Source organism: Mesoplodon bidens (genome assembly GCF_964165515.1).
Source record: "Mesoplodon bidens genome assembly, chromosome: 3".
NCBI lineage: Eukaryota > Metazoa > Chordata > Mammalia > Artiodactyla > Ziphiidae > Mesoplodon > Mesoplodon bidens.
This window is the reverse complement of record NC_138178.1, coordinates 166,571,837-166,597,667: the sequence shown is the minus strand read 5'-3', so window position 1 is coordinate 166,597,667 and position 25,831 is coordinate 166,571,837. Positions and strand designations below refer to the sequence as shown.

The 25,831-nt window shown below is 40.6% G+C and overlaps 2 protein-coding genes across 6 annotated transcripts in view; both read left to right on the top strand.

Annotated features, from left to right (window-relative positions):
- ATXN3 (ataxin 3) overlaps positions 1 to 14,786 on the top strand; it is a 35,914-nt gene extending 21,128 nt beyond the window's left edge. For 2 of the 3 annotated variants that reach the window (XM_081226916.1, XM_081226915.1), the window contains exons 10-11: positions 5,737 to 5,846; positions 10,276 to 14,786. In XM_081226916.1, coding sequence (XP_081083042.1) covers positions 5,737 to 5,846; positions 10,276 to 10,370 — 205 coding nt within the window. In that variant the 3' untranslated portion in view covers positions 10,371 to 14,786. Of the gene's footprint in view, positions 1 to 454; positions 509 to 5,736; positions 5,847 to 10,275 lie in introns of those variants that run through there. The other variant, XM_081226917.1, reaches the window with a different exon arrangement.
- Positions 14,787 to 20,283: 5,497 nt separating this feature from the next.
- The window catches only part of TRIP11 (thyroid hormone receptor interactor 11), a 68,818-nt gene continuing 63,270 nt past the window's right edge, over positions 20,284 to 25,831 (top strand). For 2 of the 3 annotated variants that reach the window (XM_081227709.1, XM_081227710.1), the window contains exon 1: positions 20,284 to 24,030. In XM_081227709.1, coding sequence (XP_081083835.1) covers positions 23,892 to 24,030 — 139 coding nt within the window. In that variant the 5' untranslated portion in view covers positions 20,284 to 23,891. The remainder of the gene's footprint in view (positions 24,031 to 25,831) is intronic. The other variant, XM_081227708.1, reaches the window with a different exon arrangement.

The window sequence follows — 25,831 nt, the reverse complement described above, 5'->3', positions numbered from 1 at the left end:
GCAGGCCCATCAGCACCAGGGACATGAGGGTAACCATAAATCTGAATCATCAGCTCCTAAAACCTAACTTTGTGCCCAGGTTTGTAAGTGCTTTCAAAATAGAAATTTCACCTATAAAATTATCCTTTCCAGTAACTGTCACTCACATCTTCATCCTTTTTTCTTTTTTTAATGATATAACTTCATCTTAAGATCACAGATCTATAATGATATTCAGATCCTCTGATCCCAGGTCAGAAAACAAAGGCCAGTGGCTGAGTCTGGCCTATTATTTACTATATTTCAACAATTCTAAGGTGCACATTTTTTCACATTTCAACATGTCTGCAATTCAGAAGACTCGTGCACATCAGAGTTGGTAGTACTTTAGTAGTATCTAAAATGTTAGAGCATTTTACATTTGATGGTATAATGAAGATAATATTTACTTTGTTTTCTGTTTTTTTTTTTTAAGTCACAGCTCAGAAGTATATGAAGGAAAGTTCTGATCAACTGACATCCTCTTAATGTGAGATATTTCTAGTCTTTATTCAGTGATAGATTAATGGATTTAATTATGTATAAAATTTCAAAGTAGTGCTTATTAGTGCTTGTCACTCCCTTTTAAATTTTAAAATTAACTTTTTAAATTTTTTAATTATGATAAACTCCAAATTTATATAAAAGTAGAGAAACCAGCATAAGGAACCCCTATTTATCTGCTGCCCAGATTGAATAGATATCAGCACATGGGCCATCGTGGTTTTTTTTATGCCCCCATCTCCCATGCTTTCTACTCTCCCACCCCCAGGGTGGGATTATTTTGTATCAAATCTAAATCATCATACTGCATCTGTATTAATTTCCGTGTGTGTCTCTAAAATATATGTTTTTCTCTTAATATAGCCAAATGCTCTTGTCATACAATAATGGAATAATTATCACACGATAATTATTAATGGTAGTTCTATAATATCATTAACTATCTAGTTATTGCTAAAATAGCTTTAAATGTTTAATTCGATAAAAATAATATTTTGGAAAATTTATTTTTAGAGATATCTAAATCAAAAAGAACATAATCCTACCTTTAATAACTGATGTGAGTGTTTTGGCAGTCACACGCTTCTAGTCACACAAACGCCCATATATTGTATATCAGTTATACCCATTTTCCCATGATACTAAATATTCTTTGTAATAGGCTATGTTATATTTCATAAAATGAATTTATGTATCACAATTTATGAACCTTTTGATTTTTGCTATTATAATTAATAATGCAGTGAACAATCCTTGTATTGACTTTATGCCTCAAATCTCTCCTCATTTCTGCTAATTATTCTGAGAATTTCCGATTACTAAGTTAAAGGACATGAACATTTTTAAGGCCTTGGTACAGATTTCTAAACTGCTCTCCAGAACAGTTTCCAAATGATACTTCTGCCATGCTTTTTTTCAGACTTCAGTTTTTTCCAGTATAAAATGGTCCAAACAGACATACTTTATAGAGAAACTAGAAAATTCACAAGTACGTGTAAGAAAGAGAAAATGTCTTTAAAATATAAAAATAAATCCCTCTTTTTTTAAAAAAAAAGTTTTTTTTTTTTTTTTTTTTTTTTTTTTCTTTTTGCGGTATGCGGGCCTCTCACTGCTGTGGCCTCTCCCGTTGCGGAGCACAGGCTCCGGATGCGCAGGCCCAGCGGCCATGGCTCACGGGCCCAGCCGCTCCGCGGCATATGGGATCCTCCCAGACCGGGGCACGAACCCGTATCCCCTGCATCGGCAGGCGGACTCTCAACCACTGCGCCACCAGGGAGGCCCTAAAAAAAAAGTTTTTTTAGATTTTTTTGGATTAAAAATGTAGAATTTCTGGGCTTCCTTGGTGGCACAGTGGTTGAGAGTCCGCCTGCCGATGCAGGGGACACGGGTTCGTGCCCCGGTTCGGGAAGATCCCACATGCCGCGGAGCGGCTGGGCCCGTGAGCCATGGCCGCTGAGCCTGCGCATCCGGATCCTGTGCTCCGCAACGGGAGAGGCCACAACAGTGAGAGGCCCGCGTACCGCAAAAAAAAAAAAAAAAAAAAAGTAGAATTTCCAATGAGTTAAACATTTTAGAATACACAGGATAATGCAGTAACATTCCATAATGACTAAGTAAGTTATAACAAGCACAATGCCAGCTATAACTAATGTAGGTATTTTATTCAACGTTGCACCCTTTTTTAAATGTTTGAGTCTCCTTTCTGACTGGGGGTAGTTGATTGTGTAGGAAAGTACTGTGATGGTTTCCAGCTTCGGCTTACTATCCTCTGCCTCCTGGTTTGGCCTTGAAAATACTGGTGAGAACTTGAGTAGAACTAGAGAATATTTTACACAGTTACTTGTTGCTGAGAAGACTTAAGAGCTAACTTCTTGCGGTTTCTTTTTAACTTTGGCTAGCATTCAGAATCTTGTAGGACTCATTAGTGAAGGAGCTGAGAAACTAATTTTTGCCTTTCAGTAGAATTCCTGATTACTAAACCTATATGGGTCCTTGTCTCAATAGCTTCTATTTTGGAGAACTTGGCTCTAAGGTTATGGAGCCGCTTCTTCCCTCTGATCCTTTCCAAACTGACCCTGGTGCTAATTTGTTTTTCATTGAAATTTATAGGGTTTTTTTTTCCTGTAGAGTGTTTGAAGCTTCACACTTAATATAGTAGCCACAGTGTTCATGCATTAAGCATGAAAATGCTGTTGAAAGTCTACCTGTTACAAATTCATAGTTTATGAGTAAGAGTTGTTAACTGATATTTTCGTAGCCATGATATTTTTTCCAGTGGTAATCTCCAAATCCATGGTACCTATCATAAAACCCTGAGCAAAACTCTGCTGTGTCAGCTATGTCATTGTAAAACCTTAACTCACATGTTATGTGCATCAGATGAGGCAGTGTGTAAAACTGTTCTGTAAACTGTGAAGTAGCCTACAGGTATATGTCAGTGTTATTAATGCCTTCTCCAGGTGTAGCTCTGAAATGATTCAGATTCTTTCTTTCTGTCACTAAAAAAGTGTCTCCCAACAAGGAGGGAAACAGATGTTTTCATAGCCATGGATTGCTATGATTTTTTTTGATTGCCTAATATTTGAGCTACCACTTCAGTGGCGTGGCATAGTTTATCAGCGTTAAGAAACAGAAACAACTTAGAGATGTTTTAAACAGAAAAGAATTTAATACATAAATTAAGGACTTACACAATCTTGGGAAGAGCTGGAGGGGCACGCTATAGGCCAGGCCTCCAGAGTACCACAGACCAAATTGTTGGAAGAGCTGCAACGCTGCCCCAGTTGGATGATGGGGAATCAGGATATCAAGTTTAAGAACACACTGCTTTAGCTGTGATCCTAGCATCAAGAAGCTGCCACCACAGTTGCCTAGAGGTGAACCTGAACCTGAAGTCTGGCCCCCACTGAAACTGCCAGGAAGCAGAATTCTGGAACTGGCATCTCCATGGCTTTACCTGCCAGCAGAGAACAACAAAAGCGGCAGGAAGATGGCTGTGCCTCATCGGCCTTGTAAATCTCATGCAAGTGTTTAATTGGTAACCAGAATCCTAGCTATAAAGCAATCTAAGACATGTAGTTTTCAGTTTCCCAGCCTCTGTCATACCAAAGGCACAGTGAGAATGGATGCTGATTTGCTACTTGAACATGTTCCATCTTACAGTGTCATCACATACAAAAGGCATCAGAATTGTTTCAAGGTTGGCAGTTGATTTACTTCTCACTTCAAAGTAGAATAAAGGTTATCCCTGTAAAGACTTTGTCTCACCAGTCACTCGCTTGCATTCTGACATACTTTCTTGAATGGAGGGGAAGGAGGGCATGGAGAGGATGCGCCAGGAATTCCTCTCCTCACAGCCTGTCTTTCTTGTGCCATGTTCCACAATCAGGGTATGCTAGGGAGATCCCAGTGCCTATGTGTCCCTCATTAGCCATGCTCACCAAACTCATAAACCCATGCACACGTCAGTGTCTGGCTCAAAGGCCAACAGGGAGAAACTAAAAGTCCTACTGGCTGAATTTGCTTTGTTGCTTATATTTAAAACACAGGATTAAGAGGGACCCTAGAAAAAAATATGCTATTCTTTTCATAGTGTTACTGGTCATTTTAAGAGTCTGCTTCCTTTAAAAATCCTTCTATGCATTTTTTGAAAGCTATAGCTTCTTGCTTAGATTGTCAGATGTTTATACGTTTTGGTTTTTAAATTTTTAGCATATACGTATGTACATATATGAAATAATTTAAAATTTACGTCAAAGCAGAAATAGTTCACAGAGCTCCTTATACCCTCCACCCAGATTCCCTAATTGTTGATATTTCTGAACCACTTGAAAATAACTTGTAAACACAGTTTGCCGTTACATCTCTCAATACTTCAGTGTCTGTTTTCTAAGTACAAGGACATTCTCCTACATGTTTATATCATAACTGTCATATTTAAATGTTTTAATATTTGGATTATGACATTGATTTTCCTTTTAAAAAAAACAGAGAACTTATTTTAATGCAACGGGTATTACTGAAATTTGATAATGCAGGTTAAATAGTTGTTTTCTTTCATTCATCAAGTATTTGGTGACAGGCACGATTTTAGGCACTGGGGAAACAAACAGGATAAGCTTTGTGCTCTTGTTAGTTGACACTGTAAAGAGGGAGACAGGCAGAAGAATATCAGATGGTGATAAGTTTATGCTGAAAATTAAAATGGAGTGATGAGCGCGTGAGGACCCCAGGTGGCTGCTTTAAGTGGGGTGGTCAGGAGAGGGATCTCTGAGAAGATACTGAAGCCCAGATCTGATGGTAAGAAGGAGCCAGCCATGGAAAGATCAAGTTAACTCGCATGGTAATTTGAGATGCTTTATCTTCTCAAAGGTGCTTATTTTCAGTGACTTCCAACAATATTAAGGATCTGTAAACCAATACATTTGCATAAAAATAGCTACCAGTGGGCTTCCCTGGTGGCGCAGTGGTTGAGAGTCCGCCTGCCGATGCAGGGGACACGGGTTCGTGCCCCGGTCCGGGAAGATCCCACATGCCGCGGAGCGGCTGGGCCCGTGAGCCATGGCCGCTGAGCCCGCGCGTCCGGAGCCTGTGCTCCGCAACGGGAGAGGCCACAACAGTGAGAGGCCCGCATACCTCAAAAAAAAAAAAAAAAAAAAGCTACCAGTGACTCCTTTTGTACAATGTGTTATTTTTGTGGTGAAAATACCTACCCATTAATTTGCCTGATAAATTCGAATTTTCTAAGTTTTCTAGGATCAGCACCGTGATGCTTTTCAGTAATTTATATGAGACTGATTGCTCTTTTTTTTAATTGAAGTATAGTTGATTTATAATGTATTAATTTCAAATTACAGCAAAGTGATTGAGTTTTACATACATATATTCTTTTTCAGATTCTTTTCCATTAGAGGTTATTACAAGATATTGAATATAGTTCCCTGTGCTATCCAGTAGGACCTTGTTTATGTATTTGATATATAGTAGTGTGTATCTATGAATCCCAAACTCCTAATTTATTCCCCCCCCTTCCCCTTTTGTAACCATAGGTTTGTTTTCTATCAGCTGCTTGCTCTTGCCTTCTTTTGTGGTGTTCATGCCAGTGACTCTTCTGTTGTGTGGAACCGTTTATTTTCCACGTGAATATTTTTTCTCATGGCATATTTATTCTTAGGTTTTGTTTTTTAAATACACATTTACTCTTGAATGTTTCAGGCAGCAGGAGCAGCAGGAGCAGCAGCAGCAGCAGCAGCAGCAGCAAGATCCACCAGGACATCCATGTGAAAAGCCGAACACAAGTTCAGGAGCACTTGACAGTGATCTAGGTACGCCTCTCTGACTGTATATCCCATTTGTTACCTGCACGCTCTGTTTGACACCCAGACTCCATGTGATTTTTGGCTTTATAGGCTTTTTTTTTCCTCCTTGCTTTCATTATATTGAAACTCTTGAAGGAATTTGTAATCTACCAAACTTTCTTGGCTTAAGGAGCAGGCTAACTCCTTAGGGTATCCTTAAGTGCCCTTGAAGCACTTAAGCAATGCTTTGCTTTAAAATTGTAAACACCACTTGCAACTTCACAGTAATTCGTCCATTCTCCAAAAGTTTCTCAGAGATAATGAATATTAGTAGGTGGAAAATAAGTTCATTTTACCACTGGGAAAACTGAAAACACCTGAGTGTAGTCCAGATTACAACAAAGAAATCTAGAGTTACTCCTCAGGCCTTGGTTTAATAATAGGTCTTAGACTTTGGCCAATTATTGGTAGTAGAAATCGAGTGAGAAGGAAACTGTACATGACGAAGAACTTTTAAGTAGAATATGTAAAGAACTCTCAAAACTAAAATAAGAAAACAATTCAAAAAGATGAGTGAAGGATTTGAACAGACACTTCACCGAATATATGGATGACAAATAGCACATGAAAACATGCTCAACATCGCTAGTCATTAGGGAAATGCAAATTAAACCCACAATGAGACACCATTACACACCTACAAGAATGGCTTAATAAAAAATTAAATTAACAATACCAAATGCAGCAAGAATCAGAGCAACTGGGACGTTAGTAGGAACGTAAAATGGTACAGCAATTTTGGAAAACGGTTTAGTATTTTCTTAAAAACTTAAGAAACTTACACTTAACCATGTGATCCAGTAGTCGCACTCCTAGGTATAGAACCAAGAGAAAAGAAAATTTAGGTTCACACAAAATCTTGTATATGAATATTTACAGCAGCTTTGTTCGTAATAGCCCCAAACTGGAAACTGCTTACATATTGTCCTTCAGCTGGTACATACCACAGAAACTGTGCTACATCCAAACAGTGGACTACTATTAGCAATAAAAAGGAATGAATCGGTACTTTTTCCTAATCATTCTGCTAAGTATAGCTAACAACCCCGGACATTTGTACAAAACAAATATTAGAAGAATCTGAAAGGTAGAAGCCAGACTGGCTGAGCAGCTCAGGACCAGAGGAAGACATAGTGGTCAGTATTCTGGATTTTCTTTTTGCCCCGAGAAAAGCCTGCTCTATGGAGCCAAAAGGGACTACTTGGCAAGACAAAAACTTTTAGATAATAAACACTCTAGTCCAGCCAGCCTGGACTAGGTAAATAAACTGGTCCTATTGCTACCCTACCCCATTGGCAAAGGCCAAGTAATGTAATGAAGCACATCTCCCGCCTCTCCGGGCCAGAGTGGTGTCAGAAAAAGCCAAGTGGAGAGCTGGGATTTTCTTTTCCTCCAGGAAACAATGATGCCCCCTTTGCCATGGTGTCAGTGGTCTTAGGGGGCCTGGACTTCCACCCAGCAATAAAGAGGCATCCTTCTGGCTTGTCGCCTGGGTGATGTCAGAAGAGGTGTAGTGGAGAATCAGGCCGTCACTGATTCGAGGCAGTAATGAGGAGACCACCCGCACAGTGCCAGTGAGAAGCAGTAATGAGGCATTCCTACCCCGCCCAATCAGGCAGGTATCAGTGGGAAGCCGGAACTCCCACGGATGTTCAACAGTAGCAGTCACACACACCCTCTCCCCATCTGGAAGCAGCGGGGCAGCACCCCTTTTCTGCCACTGGTGCGTGTGTCAGAGGAGCCCTGCTGAAAGAGGAGGTTTAAATAAGATTCACGGGACTTGCCTGGAGGCACAGTGGTTAGGAATCCGCCTGCCAATGCAGGGGACACGGGTTCGAGCCGTGGTCCGGGAAGATCCCACATGCCGCGGAGCAGCTAAGCCCGTGCGCCACAACTACTGAGCTTGCATTCTAGAGCCCGCGAGCCACAACTGCCAAGCCCGTGTGCCACAACTACTGAAGCCCACGCGCCTAGAGCCCATGCTCCGCCATAAGAGAAGCCACCACGATGAGAAGCCCACGCACCACAGCAAAGAGTAGCCCCCGCTCGCCACAACTAGAGAAAGCCTGCGTGCAGCAACGAAGACCCAACGCAGCCAAAAATAAATAAATAAATTTATTTATTTATTTATTAAAAAAAATAAGATTCACATAAGGTAATACCCAAAATATTCAGGATTCACTTAAAAATCACTTGTCATATCAAGAGCCTGGAAAATATCAACTTGAATGAGAAAAGACAATCAGTAGACACCATCACCAAAATGACACTGATGTTAGAATTATCTGGCAAGGATTTTAAATTAGCAACCATCATAAAATGCTACAATGAGCAGTAATGAACATGCTTGAAACAAATGAAAAAAATAGAAAGCCTTAGGAAAGAGATAGAAGATATAAAGAAGAACCAAATAGAAATTTTAGAACTGAAAAATAACAATAACTGAAATTCTGAAACTCAGTGGACAGACCCAACAGGTGGTTGGAAGGACAGAGAAAAGAATCAGTGTGAACTCGAAGACAGAACAGTAGATACTACCCATTCTGAGCAACAAAGAGAATTAGACTGGAAAAAATTAACAGAGCCTGAGACCTGTGGGGAAGGTCTAACATTTGTGCCATGGGAGTTCCAGAAGGAAGTGAGAAAGAGGGTATAGCTGAAAGAGTATTTAAAGAAATAATAGCTGAAAATTCCCCAAATTTGGCAAAAGGTACCAACCTACGGATTCTAGAAGCCGAGTAAACCTCAAACAGAATAAACCCAAAGAAATCCATGCCAAAACACATCGTAGTCTAACTTCTGAAAACTGAAGACAAAAAAAAAAATCTTAAAATGAGCTAGAAACAGCCTGCCTACAGCAATTTGCATGACATCAGATTTCTCATCTGAAATTGTGGAGGTCAGAAGGAAGTGGCACACATTTTTCAAGTGCTGAAAGAAGAGAAGTCTCAACCCAGAATTCATGAGCATTTTCTTCAGGAACAAAGGGGAAAATAATGGCTAAAGGAAGTTCTCTAAACAGAACTGTTAAAAAGTAATTTTGAAACTTCAAGAAGGAAAAAAGAACAGTAGAAAGAGTAAAAATATGGGTAAGCACAATAGACTTTCCCTTTCAGTTTTCTAAATTATACTTGACGACTGAAAGAAGAATTTTAACATTGATTGGGTTTTTAGCATAAAATATAGGAAATACTTAAGGCAGTTATAAACAGGGGAAAGTAAAGGGAGGTAAGATTTCTAACTTTCATTTGAACTGGTATAGCCACTCTGGAAAATAATTTGGTAATTTCTATAAAAACTGAATATACATTGACCATGCAACCAGCAGTTATATTCCCATTTAATACCAGAGAAATGAAAACTTCCATCCATGCAAAAACCTGTGTGTGAATGTTCATAGCAGCTTTGTCATGATCAAAAACTGGAAAAAAACAGATGTCCTACAGTAGGTGAATGGTTAAACACGCTGCGGTACCTCCATACCATGGATACCACTCGGGATTAAAAAGAAACCAACTGTGGACACATGCAACAGCTTGGATGCATCTCAAGGGCATTATGCTGAGTGCAAAAAAAAATCTCAAAAGATCTTATACTGTATGATTCTATGTATGTAACATTCTAAAAACGACATTTATAGAGATAGAAAGCAAATTAGTGGTTGCCTGCAGTTAGGGAAGGGGCGGGGGAGAGAAGTGGGTGTGACTAAAAAGGGATGGCAGGAGGGAGATCTTGATGGTGCCATAACAGTTCTCTGTCTTGATTGCGGTGGCAGTGGTTACACGAATCTACATGTATGACGAAGTCCCAATATTCAGATTTAGGTTTGAGCTAAAGTTATGTAAGATTTAATTATTAGGTGAAATTTAGCCAGAGTGTACACAGGACCTCTCTGAACTATCTTTGCACCTTCCTGTGAGTAAATAATTATTTCTCAAAACAAACTTTTTTAAACTAATTCATCATCGATAGACACAAAGTTAAATTTTCTTCCCCTTAGCTGAATGCTTTTAAGTGAAAGATACCATACTGAAAGGCTACATACATAATGATGATTCCATTTGTGTTGACATGCAGGAAAAGGCAGAACTGTAGGGCAGAGAACTGATCAGTGGTTGCCTAGACTTAGGGCTTGGGGATTGACTACAAAGGGGCAGGGCGAGGGAATATTTTTGGTCAGTGGGATGGTTCTGTAGCTGAGTGGTGATAATGGTTATACCACTCTATGTATTTGTCAAAACTTACAGAATTATAAAAGAGTGGATTTTATTGTATGTAAACTTTTAAAATCATCAAAGGAAACTATAGTAGTCAAACAGTTTCTAAGAGCTTACCTTTTGATGACTTTGGAAATTTTCTAGAAATTTCTAAGAAATATGTGTTTTATCCCCAACAGGTGATGCTATGAGTGAAGAAGACATGCTTCAGGCAGCTGTGACCATGTCTTTAGAAACTGTTAGAAGTAATTTCAAAACAGAAGGAAAAAAATAATACCTTTCACAAATCATTTAGATATTCAGTCTTTCCAATATCGTCCTGTGTGTTTACGGCATAGGGTCCATTTTGGTAATGTGTCAAAGAGAACAATTTTCAACAGAGGAAATAAGACTTAGGTGGTTTGCAAACAAAAAGCTGAGAGGGTGAAAAATACATCCGTTGTAGGACTAAATAACGATCCTCCAAACACTAGCCAAAGAGGCATTCAGCAATTAAAGAAATTTAAAATAGTTTTCTAAATGTTCTTTTTTCTTTTTTGAGTGTGCAATATCTAACATGTTTAAAATTAGGGCATTTTTCTTGGATCTTTTTGCAGACCAACTAATTATAACCAGCTATTGCCACAGAACTTTTCCCCCACATTTTATCTTCTTGTCCTCCCTTCTGCAGAGGGAATTTGGCTGACTTTCATCATTGAAAAGTTGCTCTTATTTCTCTTTAACCAAATTAACCTTTTAGGACAGTGTCTCCTCTGTGTCGATAACAGTAACAGTTCCAGAGGATAAACTGTTTACCCTCTGACTATGTATTGTGCACTTGGGTGTTTTCTCATGTTATTTTCTCTGATCACAGTTTCTCTGCTACGTGGTTTTCATTACTTTCTACAACTCTTTTGAAAGATGGTAATGTTTCTTGAGGTTTTGCTTTTTAAGCCCTCTAAGATGGGATCATTATTTCATGATTCTGGTGCATTCCTAAACTCTGAAATCAGCTCTGCACAAGTACTTGAGAATAAATGAGAATTTTGTTAATGTCTGAGCACATCCTTTCCCAAATGCTTTGTGAATGTCTTCTCACTTATGTCAGAACTTTATAGGTTTGCTGTAACCTTCTTTCCTGCACCTTGTTGTTTCCTTTTCTTTCCAATTGAGAAAAATAGGAGAAGCATAGTGTGCAAGTTTCCTTCTGTTATAAAACAACATCCAATGCCCACCATGAATGTATGATAGATAAAATTTGGCCTTCAATTTTAGTAGCAGTTTCATTTTATTTTTCCTCTTGTGACTAGAGCTCTCCTGTTTACAATTGAGTCATGAAGTGCAGATGTCTGCTTCTGCTGTACACCTTTTAGTAGGTATAGTTTGCCAGAGATAATGATCTAGAACATGAAAATAACTTACCAACAAAACTACATTTAAATTTATACTGTGATTTAACACGTGCATCATGTTTAAATAGCTTAGAATTACAGAAGTCACAGTACTTACTAGGTCTGTAAATAAGAAAGTCTTTAGTTTTGATAAACATTCTTTAATTGGGATGCAGAGTTTCTTGCTGGGTCAATGCAGTGGGATGATTTTGGTGAAAATTAACCATGTCTCTCTGAAATGGGCCTTTTAAGTTCTGTCATCTATTCCCTTTACCCTTCATTCTCCATCCCCTTTTGAAGCCCTTTTGAATGATGAATTGTTCATAAGCTAAAATTTAAGAAGAAATTTCAGCGGACAACTTAGAAAATTAAAGTATGATATGTTGCCATATCCTGGTGTATGGCTACACACATTTTATCAGGGAAACATTTTTGATATAGGATTTATTGCTAACTGAAAAGAGATGAAAAACTGCCTTTTATTTATGATTATGAAATAGCTTTTTCTTGGATAGAGACAGATGTTTTTTTCGTCATTATTTTGTGCCAAGTAAGTTTTCGGACGTTTCCCTTACATAAAATTAGATGGTTTTCTTTTAAAATCTAAAGTTTTCTTTTGACAACTGAAGATGTTTTAGAAGAATTACAAAACTTTAGAACTACAAGGGATGTTGGAGTTTGATACTACTCCCTAAGATTTACTAACCAAAATATTTTAAGACTGGATATTTCTGTAGTTATCCCAAGTATGCTAGTCATACTTTCCATGGATATTTGCCCTGTATCTTTTACGTTAAACTTTTCATATATTTGAATTGATGAGCTACCTAATATAAAAACGAGAAAATGAATATACATTTAAAAGTTTTAACCTTAAGAGTTAGGGTTAGGGTTAGGGTTAGTTCTTCTATTACACACCCTTGTTAAAGCACTTAAAGAAATGTGGCATGTTGACCTTCGTTTGTTAGGGATTTTTTTAAAGCAGGGCCGAGCACACACTGGATATATTTGAATGTGTTTATTTAGTTGTGAAATTGTTATATTTGGCAGGCAGATTCAGAATCACTAGTGAACTGCCATCTTGTGTGGATTGGCATATATTTAACTGAACATTTAGATTCCATTTCTTAATCAGTTGGCCAGTATGAAAAGATGCCAGTGCTCATAACCACAGTAAGAAAATTTTAAAGTTACACAAAGCTATAGTTCACACATCAGGAAGTGCTGTTTACTTTAAACCACCTGCAAGTCAGGAACAATGCAATTCACGATAACTGTCCTAAGAACTTTATTTATATAAAGATTTCCATTCTGTTTTACCAATTGGGAACACCTTAATGTTTAATATTTAAACTACTGGTATCATTTTTCTAATGTATAATTTGTATTACCGGGATAAAATACGTACCATGACAATGTTAAGTATTATAAGTAAAGTTTAAACAAGCGTTGGAAATAACACTTTCATACTTATAGATGTCATGGATTTAATAAGTAGTTATTTATGTTTTAAAAATTCAGAGAAGTTAACATCTGATCTAAACCATTAGTGTACATTTTTATAATAATTAACACACGAATATTTCAGTAATGTAAATTGTTTGAGGGGGCTTCCCTGGTGGCGCAGTGGTTGAGAGTCCGCCTGCCGATGCAGGGGACACGGGTTCATGCCCCGGTCCGGGAAGATCCCACATGCCGCAGAGCGGCTGGGCCCGTGAGCCATGGCCGCTGAGCCTGCGCGTCCGGAGCCTGTGCTCCGCAATGGGAGAGGCCACAGCAGTGAGAGGCCCGCGTACCGCAAAAAAAAAAAAAAAAAAAAAAAATTGTTTGAAAAGGTTGCTGCAGGTAAACTGTATATCAGCTCTAAGATCTTGGCCAAATAATTTACAATTCGCAGAATATTTAAGGAGGTGCTTTTTTTCTTTAAAACTTAATTTTTCTTAATTAAGACTTTATTCATGCCAAAATTAATGAGGAAAAACTCAACTAGTTGAGGATCATTGTAGGCAAAACTACCCATAGTCTACATTGTTTCATTTAATATTAAGTCAAAGTAAATTTTATGCCAGTAAGAGCTTAAGTCACATTTTTAATGTCTGCATGTTTGATACTATTTTTAAATAGTATCAAGTTAGTGCCAAGATGCACTAAATGTCTTAAAATTGGCCCATTGGACCTGTGCAAATTCAAAAAAGATTGATTCTCAGTGCATAAGCAAAATACAATGATAATAACTGAAATAGCCTAGAATGAAAAATAAATCTTGATGTTTTAAATTCTTAAGAGGATTCAATTATTAATATTGATGACTTTCTATTAAAACTTTATCTGCAATTGGAGAGGTCTATGGCCACTACTTTCAAAGTAAATTGTTTGTTGTAGCTGGGCCCTAACAAGCATGGAGATGTTGCAGATGTGATCTTAATTAAGAAAAATCAGATTGGATTAACTAATCATTTCAGCAGTATAAGTAATTTTTCATATTTTCAAAATAAAAACTTTGCTTCATTTCTGGTCCATTTATAACCAGCATCTTTTGCTAAAGAGATGAACCAACTTGTTTTTTAAAGTCTTATACATAAAATATTTTTGTTCCATTTTGCTCTCATGAATGAGAAGATTATTGACATGGTTGGTTAATTCTTGAATTTTTATCTTTTTGTTTTGTAATTTGAAGAAAACCTGCTATTTTAATTTTTTTGCAAAATGGTCTGGCATTTTAATAATTAATGCTAGTAACCACTTCTAAATTTATAGCAATTGGCATGTTTCATTATAATAGTGTATCAATAAATATTTTAAGACTATGGATTCGTAGACTAGGAATGGGAAGCATTAGTGAAATATATGTGGAAATGCCTGATTCATTTAGGAATGAATCACTTGGCTCCTTCATATTTCAAAGGTGAATGTTTTCAGGAATTTTTTTTAAAGAGGAAAACATACATTTGAATGTGATTATCTAATTTCTGCAACACTGGACTACTAGGAATAACTTTTTAAAAATTACTGTTCTGTATAAATAAACTTTGAAATTCAACTACCAAAAAACATTTGAAGTGAAAAGCATTCTTTTGGCCAGGACACAAGTGCACTGTGGCAGTGCCATTTGCTCAGGACCCACCTCTGCAGCCCTTCTGTGTGTGCTCCTCTGTCTGAGTTGTTTTGCCGTTAATACACACACAGGCCTTCCTGTCTGGTCCTTAGAAAAGCCGGGCTTCCAAAGCACTGTTGAACACTGAGGATACTGTAGTTAATGTGGATGTTGGATGAGTTGTATTTTAAATATCAAAGATTATTAAATAAAGATAATGTTTGCTTTTTTACTTCTGTTTTTATTTGTGTTTATTGTTAATTTATAGCTTTGCATTCAAAGTACGGTTGGAGCATCTGCACCCTCAGAGCCTCTCAGAAATGCAGAGTTTCAGGCCACACTCCCACCTACTGGATCAGAACCTGCATTTTTAACAAGATCCCCAGGGGATTCACATGCAGAGTGAATTTGAGAAGCATTTTTTTATGGATGTGGTGATGAATGAAGCAGGTCAGGGGAAGCCACTGATTCTCCATTCCAACTACAGTAACTGCTGCCAGAAGGCCCATTGTTACTGGATCCTGATCTTTTCTAAGAGAGGCTAAGAATTCCATATTTTTATTTGAAATCTGATTGTAAAATGTTGGCTCAGTTGCTTTTTTTAACCCTGAGAGCCAAGCAAAGCACGTTAGTGACAGTTTTAAGAGTGCCATTTTTCCTCATTTTATCTAACTCTGGACACCAGACTAACAATTGGAATCCACCTGGACTGCTGAGGGTTATAGAATCCTCAGGTTTTATAATGAGCGTTGTATACCCATTTTAGCTTTAGTTAGGGTTGGGCACAAATTTTGAAACAAAAATTTCAAATTGATCACATGCATCTTTTTAGCGTAACTTCAGAGCTTAGTCCTCAGAAGGACCAATCCATTGAATTTGCATGCCACCAAATCAACATCACCTGTGGGCCCTATGAAACGTACAAGTTGATTTGAATGCCCATTTTATGGTTAGCTAAGAACTTTTATAAAGGATAGGCAAATTTTGGGTTGTCCTTATCCTGAAGATTTGCGTGTTTCAGGATCCTTTCAACCATTTTGTGTCTGCATCGCCAATGCTCATCGTTTAATTTTATAGGTAATTCGGGTCCAGCTGACCTCTTACGCCTCTACTCTTGACATCTCCCCTTTTCACACTATGGTCCTAGCAGGCCTCCTTATAGGTCTTCAAAGACGCCGAGTTCTTTCTCACCCCCAGGCACCCTAAAACTCTCGTTTGCCCCTTTGCCTTTGCCCCTTGGGTATCCCTGTCCCTAAAGTTCATTGGCCTGCTATGAGAACTTTCTCTTTCAACTGGACTGCCACTCTTCTCTGGACCTTATTCTCTCAAGATTGTTCCAGTTCTCCCTGGGTCAGGATCCCCAACCACCCTTTGTCTCATGGGCTACAAGGGAAAACCAATTCCTTATTCATTCACTCACTCAGCAAGACCTGTGTGCGTTCACCATGTGCCTGGCATGGTTCCGGGTTCTTGGAACAGAGCCATGATTAAGATACTCTGCTCTGCTGGTGCTTGCATTCTGATTGGCTATTAGGCAGAGGACATTACAGGAAATCTGAATTACTGAGCATGGCTTCATAACATGTTAAGAGCTATGCTTATTCTGTGAGATAGGAAGGCAACACGATGATGTGATATGCGACTGGGAGGGAGTGCTGCCTCAGACTGGTTTCAAGGAAGGCCTCTGCAGAGGTGCCTTTCAGACACCTGAAAAATGAGGAGGCACTATACTGCCCGGGGAAACAGCAAGCACAATGACTCTGCGGCAGAGGTGGTTGCTTGTCTCTGAAGAACAGGGAGAGCTGGAGAGGCTAGCAGGTAATGAACAAAAGCTGGAACTGGGATGTAGGCAAAATCTTATATACAGTTTTACGAAGATAAGTTTGAATTGTATTTATATTTTATTACACCAAACAATCTGATTCTAGAATATTCTCTCTTCTAGAATATCCTAAGCCTTTTTAAAAAAAAATCTTTTAAAAGGCCCATTAACTACATCTTCTACCAAAGAGCCTTCCATGCCAGTGTCCACCTTAAGCAACCCGAAAAACTGAATTTTTAACACTAAAGGTATATTGCTTAACCTATCTCAGATCAGAATTTTAGGCAAGGCTCCCACTTCCCACTTGTGCATTTTGTTTTCCTTCCCGTTATATTTATGCAGTATTTTTCATCACTGTCAGAAACTACCGTTTTGAAAACTTAGCACTGTATTGATATTTTGCTTGTCAATCCACATCATCAATTGTAGTGATTAATATCTGAGTAGCTCCCTTTGGTCTTTTCTCAGCCACTTCTACTCCAGGACATCATCATGTCACATATAAGCATGTGCCATAACATCTTACCCGTTCACTTGGCCTTTGGCCTCTCTGTTTTTGAAACCAGCTTTCCCAAAGCTCTTTAGGCCTGTCACTCCGATTACCTTTAAGTGAACCTTCATTACTGTCAACATGTTATCATATGAAATGATGATGTATAAATATTGGAAAGGATGATGCCTAATTATTTGCTGATATGATTGTACACCTAGAGAACACAAGGAAATTAACTGAAAAGCTACTGGAACTAATGAGGCAGGTCAATAAGTCAACAAAAACCAATAGCTTGTTTGTATACCAGCAATAACCTGGTAGAAAATAAGATGCAAAGGTACCACGCTCAACAATGTCTAATCCTTGGAGCACCAGACGGGTCATAAGTTCCAAGCAAAGGTGAGTGGAATGGCCTTGTCTCAGCCCCAAACCACACATTGTCACACAGGCCCTGAGCAGCTCTGCTGGTACCTAGAGTCCTGCTGAGTCTCTCAGAAAATCGTTCAGTTGGGTTCTGGTATTCACCCCTCTAAAGTGGCTCAAACCCAGTGCCAGAGGCCAGGAAGGAGCTGATCCCACACCTTTCATGCCTTCTCCAAGTAAGATATGTTTTCTCCAAAAGCTGTGTTTCTCTTATGCACAAGGGCAGCCCTGTCTCCAACACTGAAAACATTCTCAGGCCCAAAGCAGATTTAGCTTTTTTGAACAATCATCTGAATCGTCTCCCAGGGACTTTTAGTTAAGTGCAGAGGATTACTGTGTGATTCTACTTATGAGGTCCTTAGACCGGTCAAATCCATAGAGACAGGAAATAGAATGGTGGTTGCCAGGGGCTGGGTAGAGTAGGAACTAAGGAGTTGTTATTTAATGGGTACAGAGTTGCAGTTTAGGAAGATGAAAAATGTTCTGGAGATGGATGGTGATGATTGCACAACAACGTGCATGTACTTAATGCCACTGAACTGTATACTTAAAAACAGTAAATTTTATGTATATTTTATCACAATAAAAAATACATAGGATTGATCACTGTATTTACTCCCTTCCAAAATTCCGCCTAAATGAAAGTAAAGGGACTTCCTTGGTGGTCCAATGGTTAAGAATCCGCCTGCCAGTGCAGGGGACATGAGTTCGATCCCTGCTCTGAGAAGATCCCACATGCTGCGGAGCAACTAAGCCCGTGCACCACAACTACTGAGGCCATGTGCTGCAACTACTGAAGCCCATGTGTCTAGAGCCTGTACTCCGCAACAAGAGAAGCCACCTCAATGAGAAGCCTGCACACCACAATGAAGAGTAGCCCCTGCTCGCCACAACTAGAGAAAGCCCGCGCACAGCAATGAAGACCCAACACAGCCAAAAATAAATAAAAATTTTTAAAAAGGAACTACATAAATGAAAGTAAAGAAAAAAATTAAACTCATAAGTACAGAGAGACCAGCAGAAGAGATGAATTCATTAGATGAGATTTGACTGTCATAGAAAAACCTAATATAACAGTGACTTTACATGCTACAAATTTTTTTCTCTCTCATCTTCAGGAAGTGTAGAGATTGCCAATCCAGGGCTGATAGGGCATCACACAGTGTCAGGAATCTGCTTTCTGTATTCTTGCTTTACATACATGGCTTCCATTGCTAATGTCAACTCATGGATCTAAGACAGCTGCTATGGTGCCCATGCTTACATCTGCATTCCAGCAATCAGAAAGCAAAAGGAGGGTGGGAAAAGGCCATGTGCCCTTTCTTTAAGGTCACCTCCTTAAAGTTGCACACACCACTTCCACTTATATGACGTGGGCCACCCTGGTTTTCATTCTGGGTGGTCACGAGTCTTAGCTTGAGCACCCTAGAGGCAGACCCTGAGATAAGTGAAAACTATTTTTAAAAAGTGCTCCCAGGAAGAAATGGAACAGGTAAAAGGGGGTGGGAGATAAGAAAAGGAAGCCAAGCAAGGGTGTAACAGTAAACAGAGCCTCAATTTTGCAGACAGGTCCCGAGGAAGTATAGTCACATCTTAGAGATGTCCCACTGTGGGCAGGGGAGTTGTGTCATTTTAAAACACTACTGAACAAGGCTGTTTCAGCTCTCTTGGGCATAGGCAATGTGGGCTCTGGCAGCCTGAAGGCAGTCCTCTGCCGAAAAGAAATGGGTGCTGACTTTTGGGAGTAAAAGCACCCCAAGGATAGGTGTGCACAAAAACGGTAAAGGGGTGATGGGATCAGAAGGGGCACTGGCATCTTTTACTGTACCATTGTCCAGGTAAAAAGTGACGGTTCAATTACTATGCCCAAAGGGGAGAACAGACTTTGGGGAACAATTAGCAGTCACTGCCAGTTGAGGCAACAGCAGAAGAGAGATGCGAATTTTTCTTTGGAAGACGGAGAAGGTTGATACAGGAATGAGCAGAACTGAGGAAGGTGCATACTAAGCATTAAAGAGAAGGACATCCAGCAGTACACAGGACATGAAGCAACAACTATCATGGAAGGTGGGGGTGAGATGTGGACTGAAACCAGGCGGATTGATTAAAAATATCCGAAAAACAGCTGTTTCCCTAGAGAGGGGCCATTCATCAATAAAAAGTATTTTAGGGCTTCCCTGGTGGCGCAGTGGTTGAGAGTCCGCCTGCCGATGCAGGGGACAGGGGTTTGTGCCACGGTCCGGGAAGATCCCACATGCCGCGGAGCGGCTGGGCCCGTGAGCCATGGCCGCTGAGCCTGCGCGTCCGGAGCCTGTGCTCCGCAATGGGAGAGGCCACAACAGTGAGAGGCCCGCGTACCGCAAAAAAAAAAAAAAGTATTTTAAATAATTTGCAGAACTAAAAGACATGGTTTTTGGAAGTGTTTGCTGAGTCCCCAACATAATTAATGAAACAAAAAACCCACCCCCAAGGCACATCATTATTCATTTCAGAGTATCACAGATAAAGGGAAGCGTCTACGAGGTTCCAGAAAGAAAAACAAGGCCCAGAGAATAGGTCAGGGGAGAGTGGAGCAGGGAAACAGAGGACCCCGGGTAGAAAGGACTGAGTCCAAGCAAATAACAGAATTCTTGATACTTTCTTGAAGAATTAGGAGCATGTTTTACAATTCTGTTGCTAAGTTTTAGAAGGATTAGTGATTCTGAAATAACAGAAAATTGTGCAAATCTAAAAGATGGAATTTGTTAACTTCAGGAAGAAGTTTGAAAAATAAAGGACATGTAATCTTAGCATATCATGTGGCTCAGCAATGAACAACACTTATGTAGTCATATAAAGTAAACTTTAATTAGTGATGTTACCAATAATTATGATATCACTCTATTGGGAGCTCAGAAGGAAGGGAAATAGAGGCATGTGGTAATACAAGACTGCTAAATCTTTTATTTTCTGTAATAGAGAGAAGGTAATGTCTAAAATTAATGAGAAAATGGCAATATAAGCATACTATTTAGAAATTCAGAGGGAAAGATCAGACTAATATTTTAAATTCTACTTTAAAAAATGTTTTCTTTTCTTCACATTTGCATACATAAAACATCTGGATGGTTTCATCAGAACAAAGGAAATGTCCTCCCTAGAGAAGAATTGGTGACGCTGCCTTGAGCAATGGAAACCAGTTTGCAGTTGACAGTACTTTTTGTTGTTGTTGTGGTTAGCTTTTTAAAAAAATTTTCTACCTGTTGAGGTTACAAAACTCCTAAGTTCAGAATTTCAGCTGGGCAGCCTGGATCCCACCACGTGGAGCCATGCAGATTCATGGGCTCTGTCTGATGTGGTATGTTTGATATTGCTGGGCTGATTTTGCTACTCATTAAGTGATGATGAACACCCTTATTAGCTACAGGGGTTTGGGGTATGAAAAAGAAGAGGTGTCTTCAGCCCAAACTTCATCAAACTTGTATGTCTTTTAACTTTTTATTATAAAAAATTTCAAACCTATGCAAAAGTAAAAGACTAGTATAGTGAACCCCTATGTATCCATCACCCAGCATCAACAATGATCAAGTCCTGACAATTCTTGTTTCACCTACCCTGTCGCCATTTTTCTGAAGCACATCCCAAACATCATATCATGCTATTTATCAGAACCAAACTTTAAGTCTCTCAGACCATAGTCCATTGCACTGTAAACAGTCCCCCATAAGGAGGACTTTAGGACGTAGCTTTTATGTTAATAACTTAATACATGATGTGAAGACATATATTTTGTTTGTTTTCTTCATTAACTGCAGTATCTTTATGGCATAACATGAGTTTATGGAAATGGCACTCCAGAGAACTTACACCTGTAGGAAATAAGAGCTTGATTTACACTAAACTTTTCACTGTCACCCAGGAACCCAATTAGGTCCTAAGTTCACGTGGCTCCTTTTCTCAAAGCAACCCCTCAACCTACTCTGAGTTCCTACACTGGCTTACCAGGTCCTATGTGATCTGCCCTCTTCTGTTCTTACTCCTTGGTCCTCACTGCTTACCACCATTCCCCAGCCCACTCTGCTCCAGCCATCCTTGCCTTTTTGCTAATCCTCTAACCTGGCAAGGATTCTCCTACCTCAGGAACTTTGCATCAGCTGTTTCTTTTGCCTGGACTGCTCTTTTCCAGATACCCACATGTCTTACTATCTTATTTCCTTCAAGTCTCTGTTCGAATATCAACTTACCGGTGAGGCCTTGCCTGACCACCTTCTACAATATTACAAGTGCCATTTCTCCCCACGTCCCTTCCATATCATTCTTACCCTGTTTTATATTTTCCCCATAGCAGCCATCACCACCTGCCTTATATTTATTACATTTAATTTCTCATCTGTTCCTTCCCAGTAGAATGCAAGCTCCACGAGATCAGGGACTTTGTGTGTTTTCTCCTGCTGTATCCCTGGTGCTCAGAATAATGGGAGACACATTAATAACTTGCAGATCACCTTTAAGTCACAACTTTAAAACTTTACACTTAATAGAACTCACCACGTACCAGGCACTGTTCCAAGCACTTAAAAATTACCTTACTTAATCCTCCAAACAACCCTGCCCCGCAGACACTATTATTATCATTCCCCATTTTACAAATGAGAAACTGGTACACAGAGGTTAAGTAACCTACCCAAGGTCATACAACTAATAAATGAAAGATCCAGGCAGTCAGGCCCCAGAGTCTGCACATCTAGCCCGTGGGCAATGATGCCTTTCAAAAAACTACATGGAGGGCTTCCCTGGCGGCGCAGTGGTTGAGAGTCCGCCTGCCGATGCAGGGGACACGGGGTCGTGCCACGGTCCGGGAAGATCCCACATGCCGCAGAGCGGCTTGGGCCCGTGAGCCATGGCCGCTGAGCCTGTGCGTCCGGAGCCTGTGCTCCGCAACGGGAGAGGCCACAACAGTGAGAGGCCCGCGAACCGCACAAAAAAAAAAAAAAAAAAAAACTACATGGAAAACATTTAATAAAAACTTCCAGAACGAGATGCAAATTTTATTTGAAAAGCATTCAGATTTCTGGGAGGGCTACTATTCCTAGGTGCCATCAGATTTCAAATACTGGAGGCATGCCCAATGTTCCATTCACAAATGAAATGAAATGAAATCTGTGGCGGCCCCTGCTGTGAATAAAATCGAAGAGAAAGATGCTGGTACATTTGGTGCTATGCTTCAAAGACCTGCAGACCTATCCTGCTCTTTTCAAAGTAAAAATTGTGGCAGTTTCTCTGGTCAGGTAGTGTGTGTCCACGTACCACTGCAGCAAATGCCTGTAAGTCACGTGACTTATTTTCCTTTAGGGAGGAAAGAAACCAAGCAATTCAGGACAGGTGTGTGCACCAACTTGTGTAACTGAGGGCCGTGGGAGGGGTGGGGCCTTGCAGGGCTACTGCCACCAATACCTTAGGAGAGTTCACATTAGAAGAGCTTTCCTTCTGTATTAAGTTGGCATACTGTCCTCTAAAAAGTTATTTTGAAAAGAGGTTGTCTGTATTTTCAACTTCATGGGTTAGGTCGGCTTCATGAATAAAGCTCTTCGTATATTAAAGAAGGCAGGGTATCAACTGTGAGCTGGAAAGCCAGCAGAGAACATTTCCATTTTGAAGGTCATCAATATAAGTATGTTTGCTGCCTGGACACTTGAATTTGCAACCCATCCCTTCTGTGTATCCTTAGTTAATACCGTAGTGCCGGGCACAGAGCGGCCCTTGACAGGGTGTAGAATAATCGTTACTGTATACGTGTGATAAGTTATGTAAAGTCCACTTCCTGTCCGGTGGAGGGTCTCCGCCCAGTGTCCTCGCACCGCTGCCTTCGCGAGTGTAGTCAGAATTAAAACACTCAGGTTTCACCAACAGAGTAAGAGTCCACGGGGTTCCCTTCCCAGGCCACGCCGGCTTTGGGGGGCACCCACCGAGGGTCGGCTCTACCTCAAATCCAGCCGCGGTCGGCCGAAAGCACAGCGTCGCAGCGGGTTCCGGTCGCTCTTCCACCTGCTGCCAAAGCGGGCAGGCTACGTGGAAGACGACCTTGGCCTGGGCTGGAGGCCGCGGCCACCGCGCCCGTTCTCGGTCCTCCGAGATCCCATGCTCCTTTGCGCCAATGAGACGTCCGGCGGCTCTGCAGGGCCTTTGTACGTCATCGCGGCGCCTTTCTATGACCTATTGCCGCGTTCAGAGTGGGTGTCATGGCTGTCGGCGTCGAGTTGGCAGGAGTTGCCAACGGAACTGGGGAAAGTCACTAAAGCAGAGGAAGAAGTGGCCTAACCCGGACTGTGGGAAGTCGTGAGAATGAGCGGAGGCCCCGCGGGGGTGCCCATGTCACTGGAATTGGGCCCCTGGTAAAGTCCCAGGCCAGGCCTCTGCGTTTCTAGTCAGAGCCTGGCGGTTGGTGGGGGTCCCCGAAGCCGGCGTTGCCTAGGAATCCCTGTCTTATCAAATCCTGAGTGTTGTGATTTGGACCAGTCCCCCGGAGACAGCGGTTCGAGGACATTTGGCGGGGTCGTCCGACGACGCTGGCCGCCTTTCTTGGAGCGGAGCAGGTTGTTCTCTAACCCGCAGCGATGTCGTCCTGGCTTGGGGGCCTCGGCTCCGGCTTGGGCCAGTCCCTGAGTCAAGTCGGGGGCAGCCTGGCTTCCCTCACTGGCCAGATTTCAAACTTTACGAAGGAGATGCTGATGGAGGGCACGGAGGATGTGGAAGGTAACAGCTGGGGCGATGGGAGGGAGGGGTTTACTGGGACCCTGGGAGCGTCCGTTTGGTCCCCAAGTCCATCTGTCACGAGACGCAGACAGGTCCAGAGGAGTGTCACTCCTTTTGCCTCTTAACCGATTTTCTCTAGTGAGAGACCACTGGGGTCGGGGGGTGGGGGAAGAGTCCTGGTTCTTCGCCGTTGAGTACCCAGGATAGCTCAGCAGAGTGGAACTGCCCCTACGTCGCGTAGAGTTTATTTTTGTTTGGTTCATCCACGCCCACCTTATCCTTTGCCCTTAACTTGGGGGCGGAACTGATTTTGATCCTCTTCCGTTATACTGACACAGTTAAAAAAATTATTTGTGTGTGACACGTCAGTTGGGGTTTTCTTCGATTTTCGTTAACTATTGAAGTTAACTCATAATTAAGATATTTAGTGACTCTTACCCTTTCTCACTTGAATATATTGTTAGTGAAACATGGGTATGGTTTTCCTATTACTTTATATAGTTTTGCTTATTCTGGTGACACATTACAGCGTTCCAGCTGAAATTGTACTTTTGTGCCTAATTGCCCGCTGCCTCCCCCACCCCCCCACCATATTTCTACAGTAGAACAAGCTTTGGGTACCCTGAGCAACCTTCACTCATTTTTGAAGTCCTCATTTTGTTTTACTAATGAATAGTGACCCAGAGTTACATGGTAATCGTTGATTAAGTTAATTACCCCTTTGATTTCTTGATATTTCTTTCAGCAAGTAGTATTTAGATCAAAATACTTTTTAAATTTCATTCTGGGTCTGCCTCCAGAGAGATAATGGGTGGTCTTTTGGATGAGAGCAGTTTCTTTGGCAGTTTGTTTGTTGTAAATAAATTAGAATTCTGGTTTAACTTTTTAATACTGATTTAACTGAGTTTTCGTGTTTATTTGGTTGAAATAGAGAAAGATGGTTTGATTTAGAAAAATAGTATCTATATTTAGAATTTCTGTGGGGTCTATTTAGAAGGGAGGAAGATTGGGGAGCTGCCGAAATCCATTTAACTGCTTGGGGGTCCATCAGGTGGGACAGGTTGGGGATGGGAGTTAAAGGGATTCTTCCTGTGTTCAGGAAAGGCTCATGTGACCCTGAGGGCAGTCAGAAGCAGAGAAGGGCTAGGTAACATGGGAAATGCCTAGTCTCTCCTTGTTTCCTAGATAGGGGAAAACAGTTGACTATTCCTTTGACCCTAAGCCAGAAAATAGGCACCCCGTCTCCAACTTGGATGGCCTACAGGCTTAAGGTAGAATTCAGTTTGTTCTCCCCACCGAATGTGCTCCTGTATTCTCAATTTTAATGGTCTCACCATCTACCCGTTCTCCTAAACTTAGAAATCTTTGTCACTTTGTTTTGCCTCTTTATTTCCCCCCTACTTCCAAGTAGTCACCAAATCTTGTTCATCCTGTGCCTGAATTGTTTGTATTTGTCCTTTCCTTATTATTCCTACTTCCTTACTTCAGATCCCCATTATCTCTCCCACACACTATTTCTCTTTCATGTCCTGTCACTTGTTTCTCCTTACTTTACTCCATTTCCTGTTGTGTTGCCAATTACTTTTCTAAAAACAAATGTGCTTTAAAATCTCTTGACTCTGTTACTTACAGGATAAAATCCAAGCCTCTTAATTTTGGGAGACCAGAAACCTATCCTGTCTGGGTTCAACCTACCTCTTCCAGTCTTACCTCTTGTTCTCTCCCCTTTTCTCCCAATAGCCACATATATGCACATTCATATACACAAGCATGCTTACACCCAGAGCTTCTGCACAGGCAA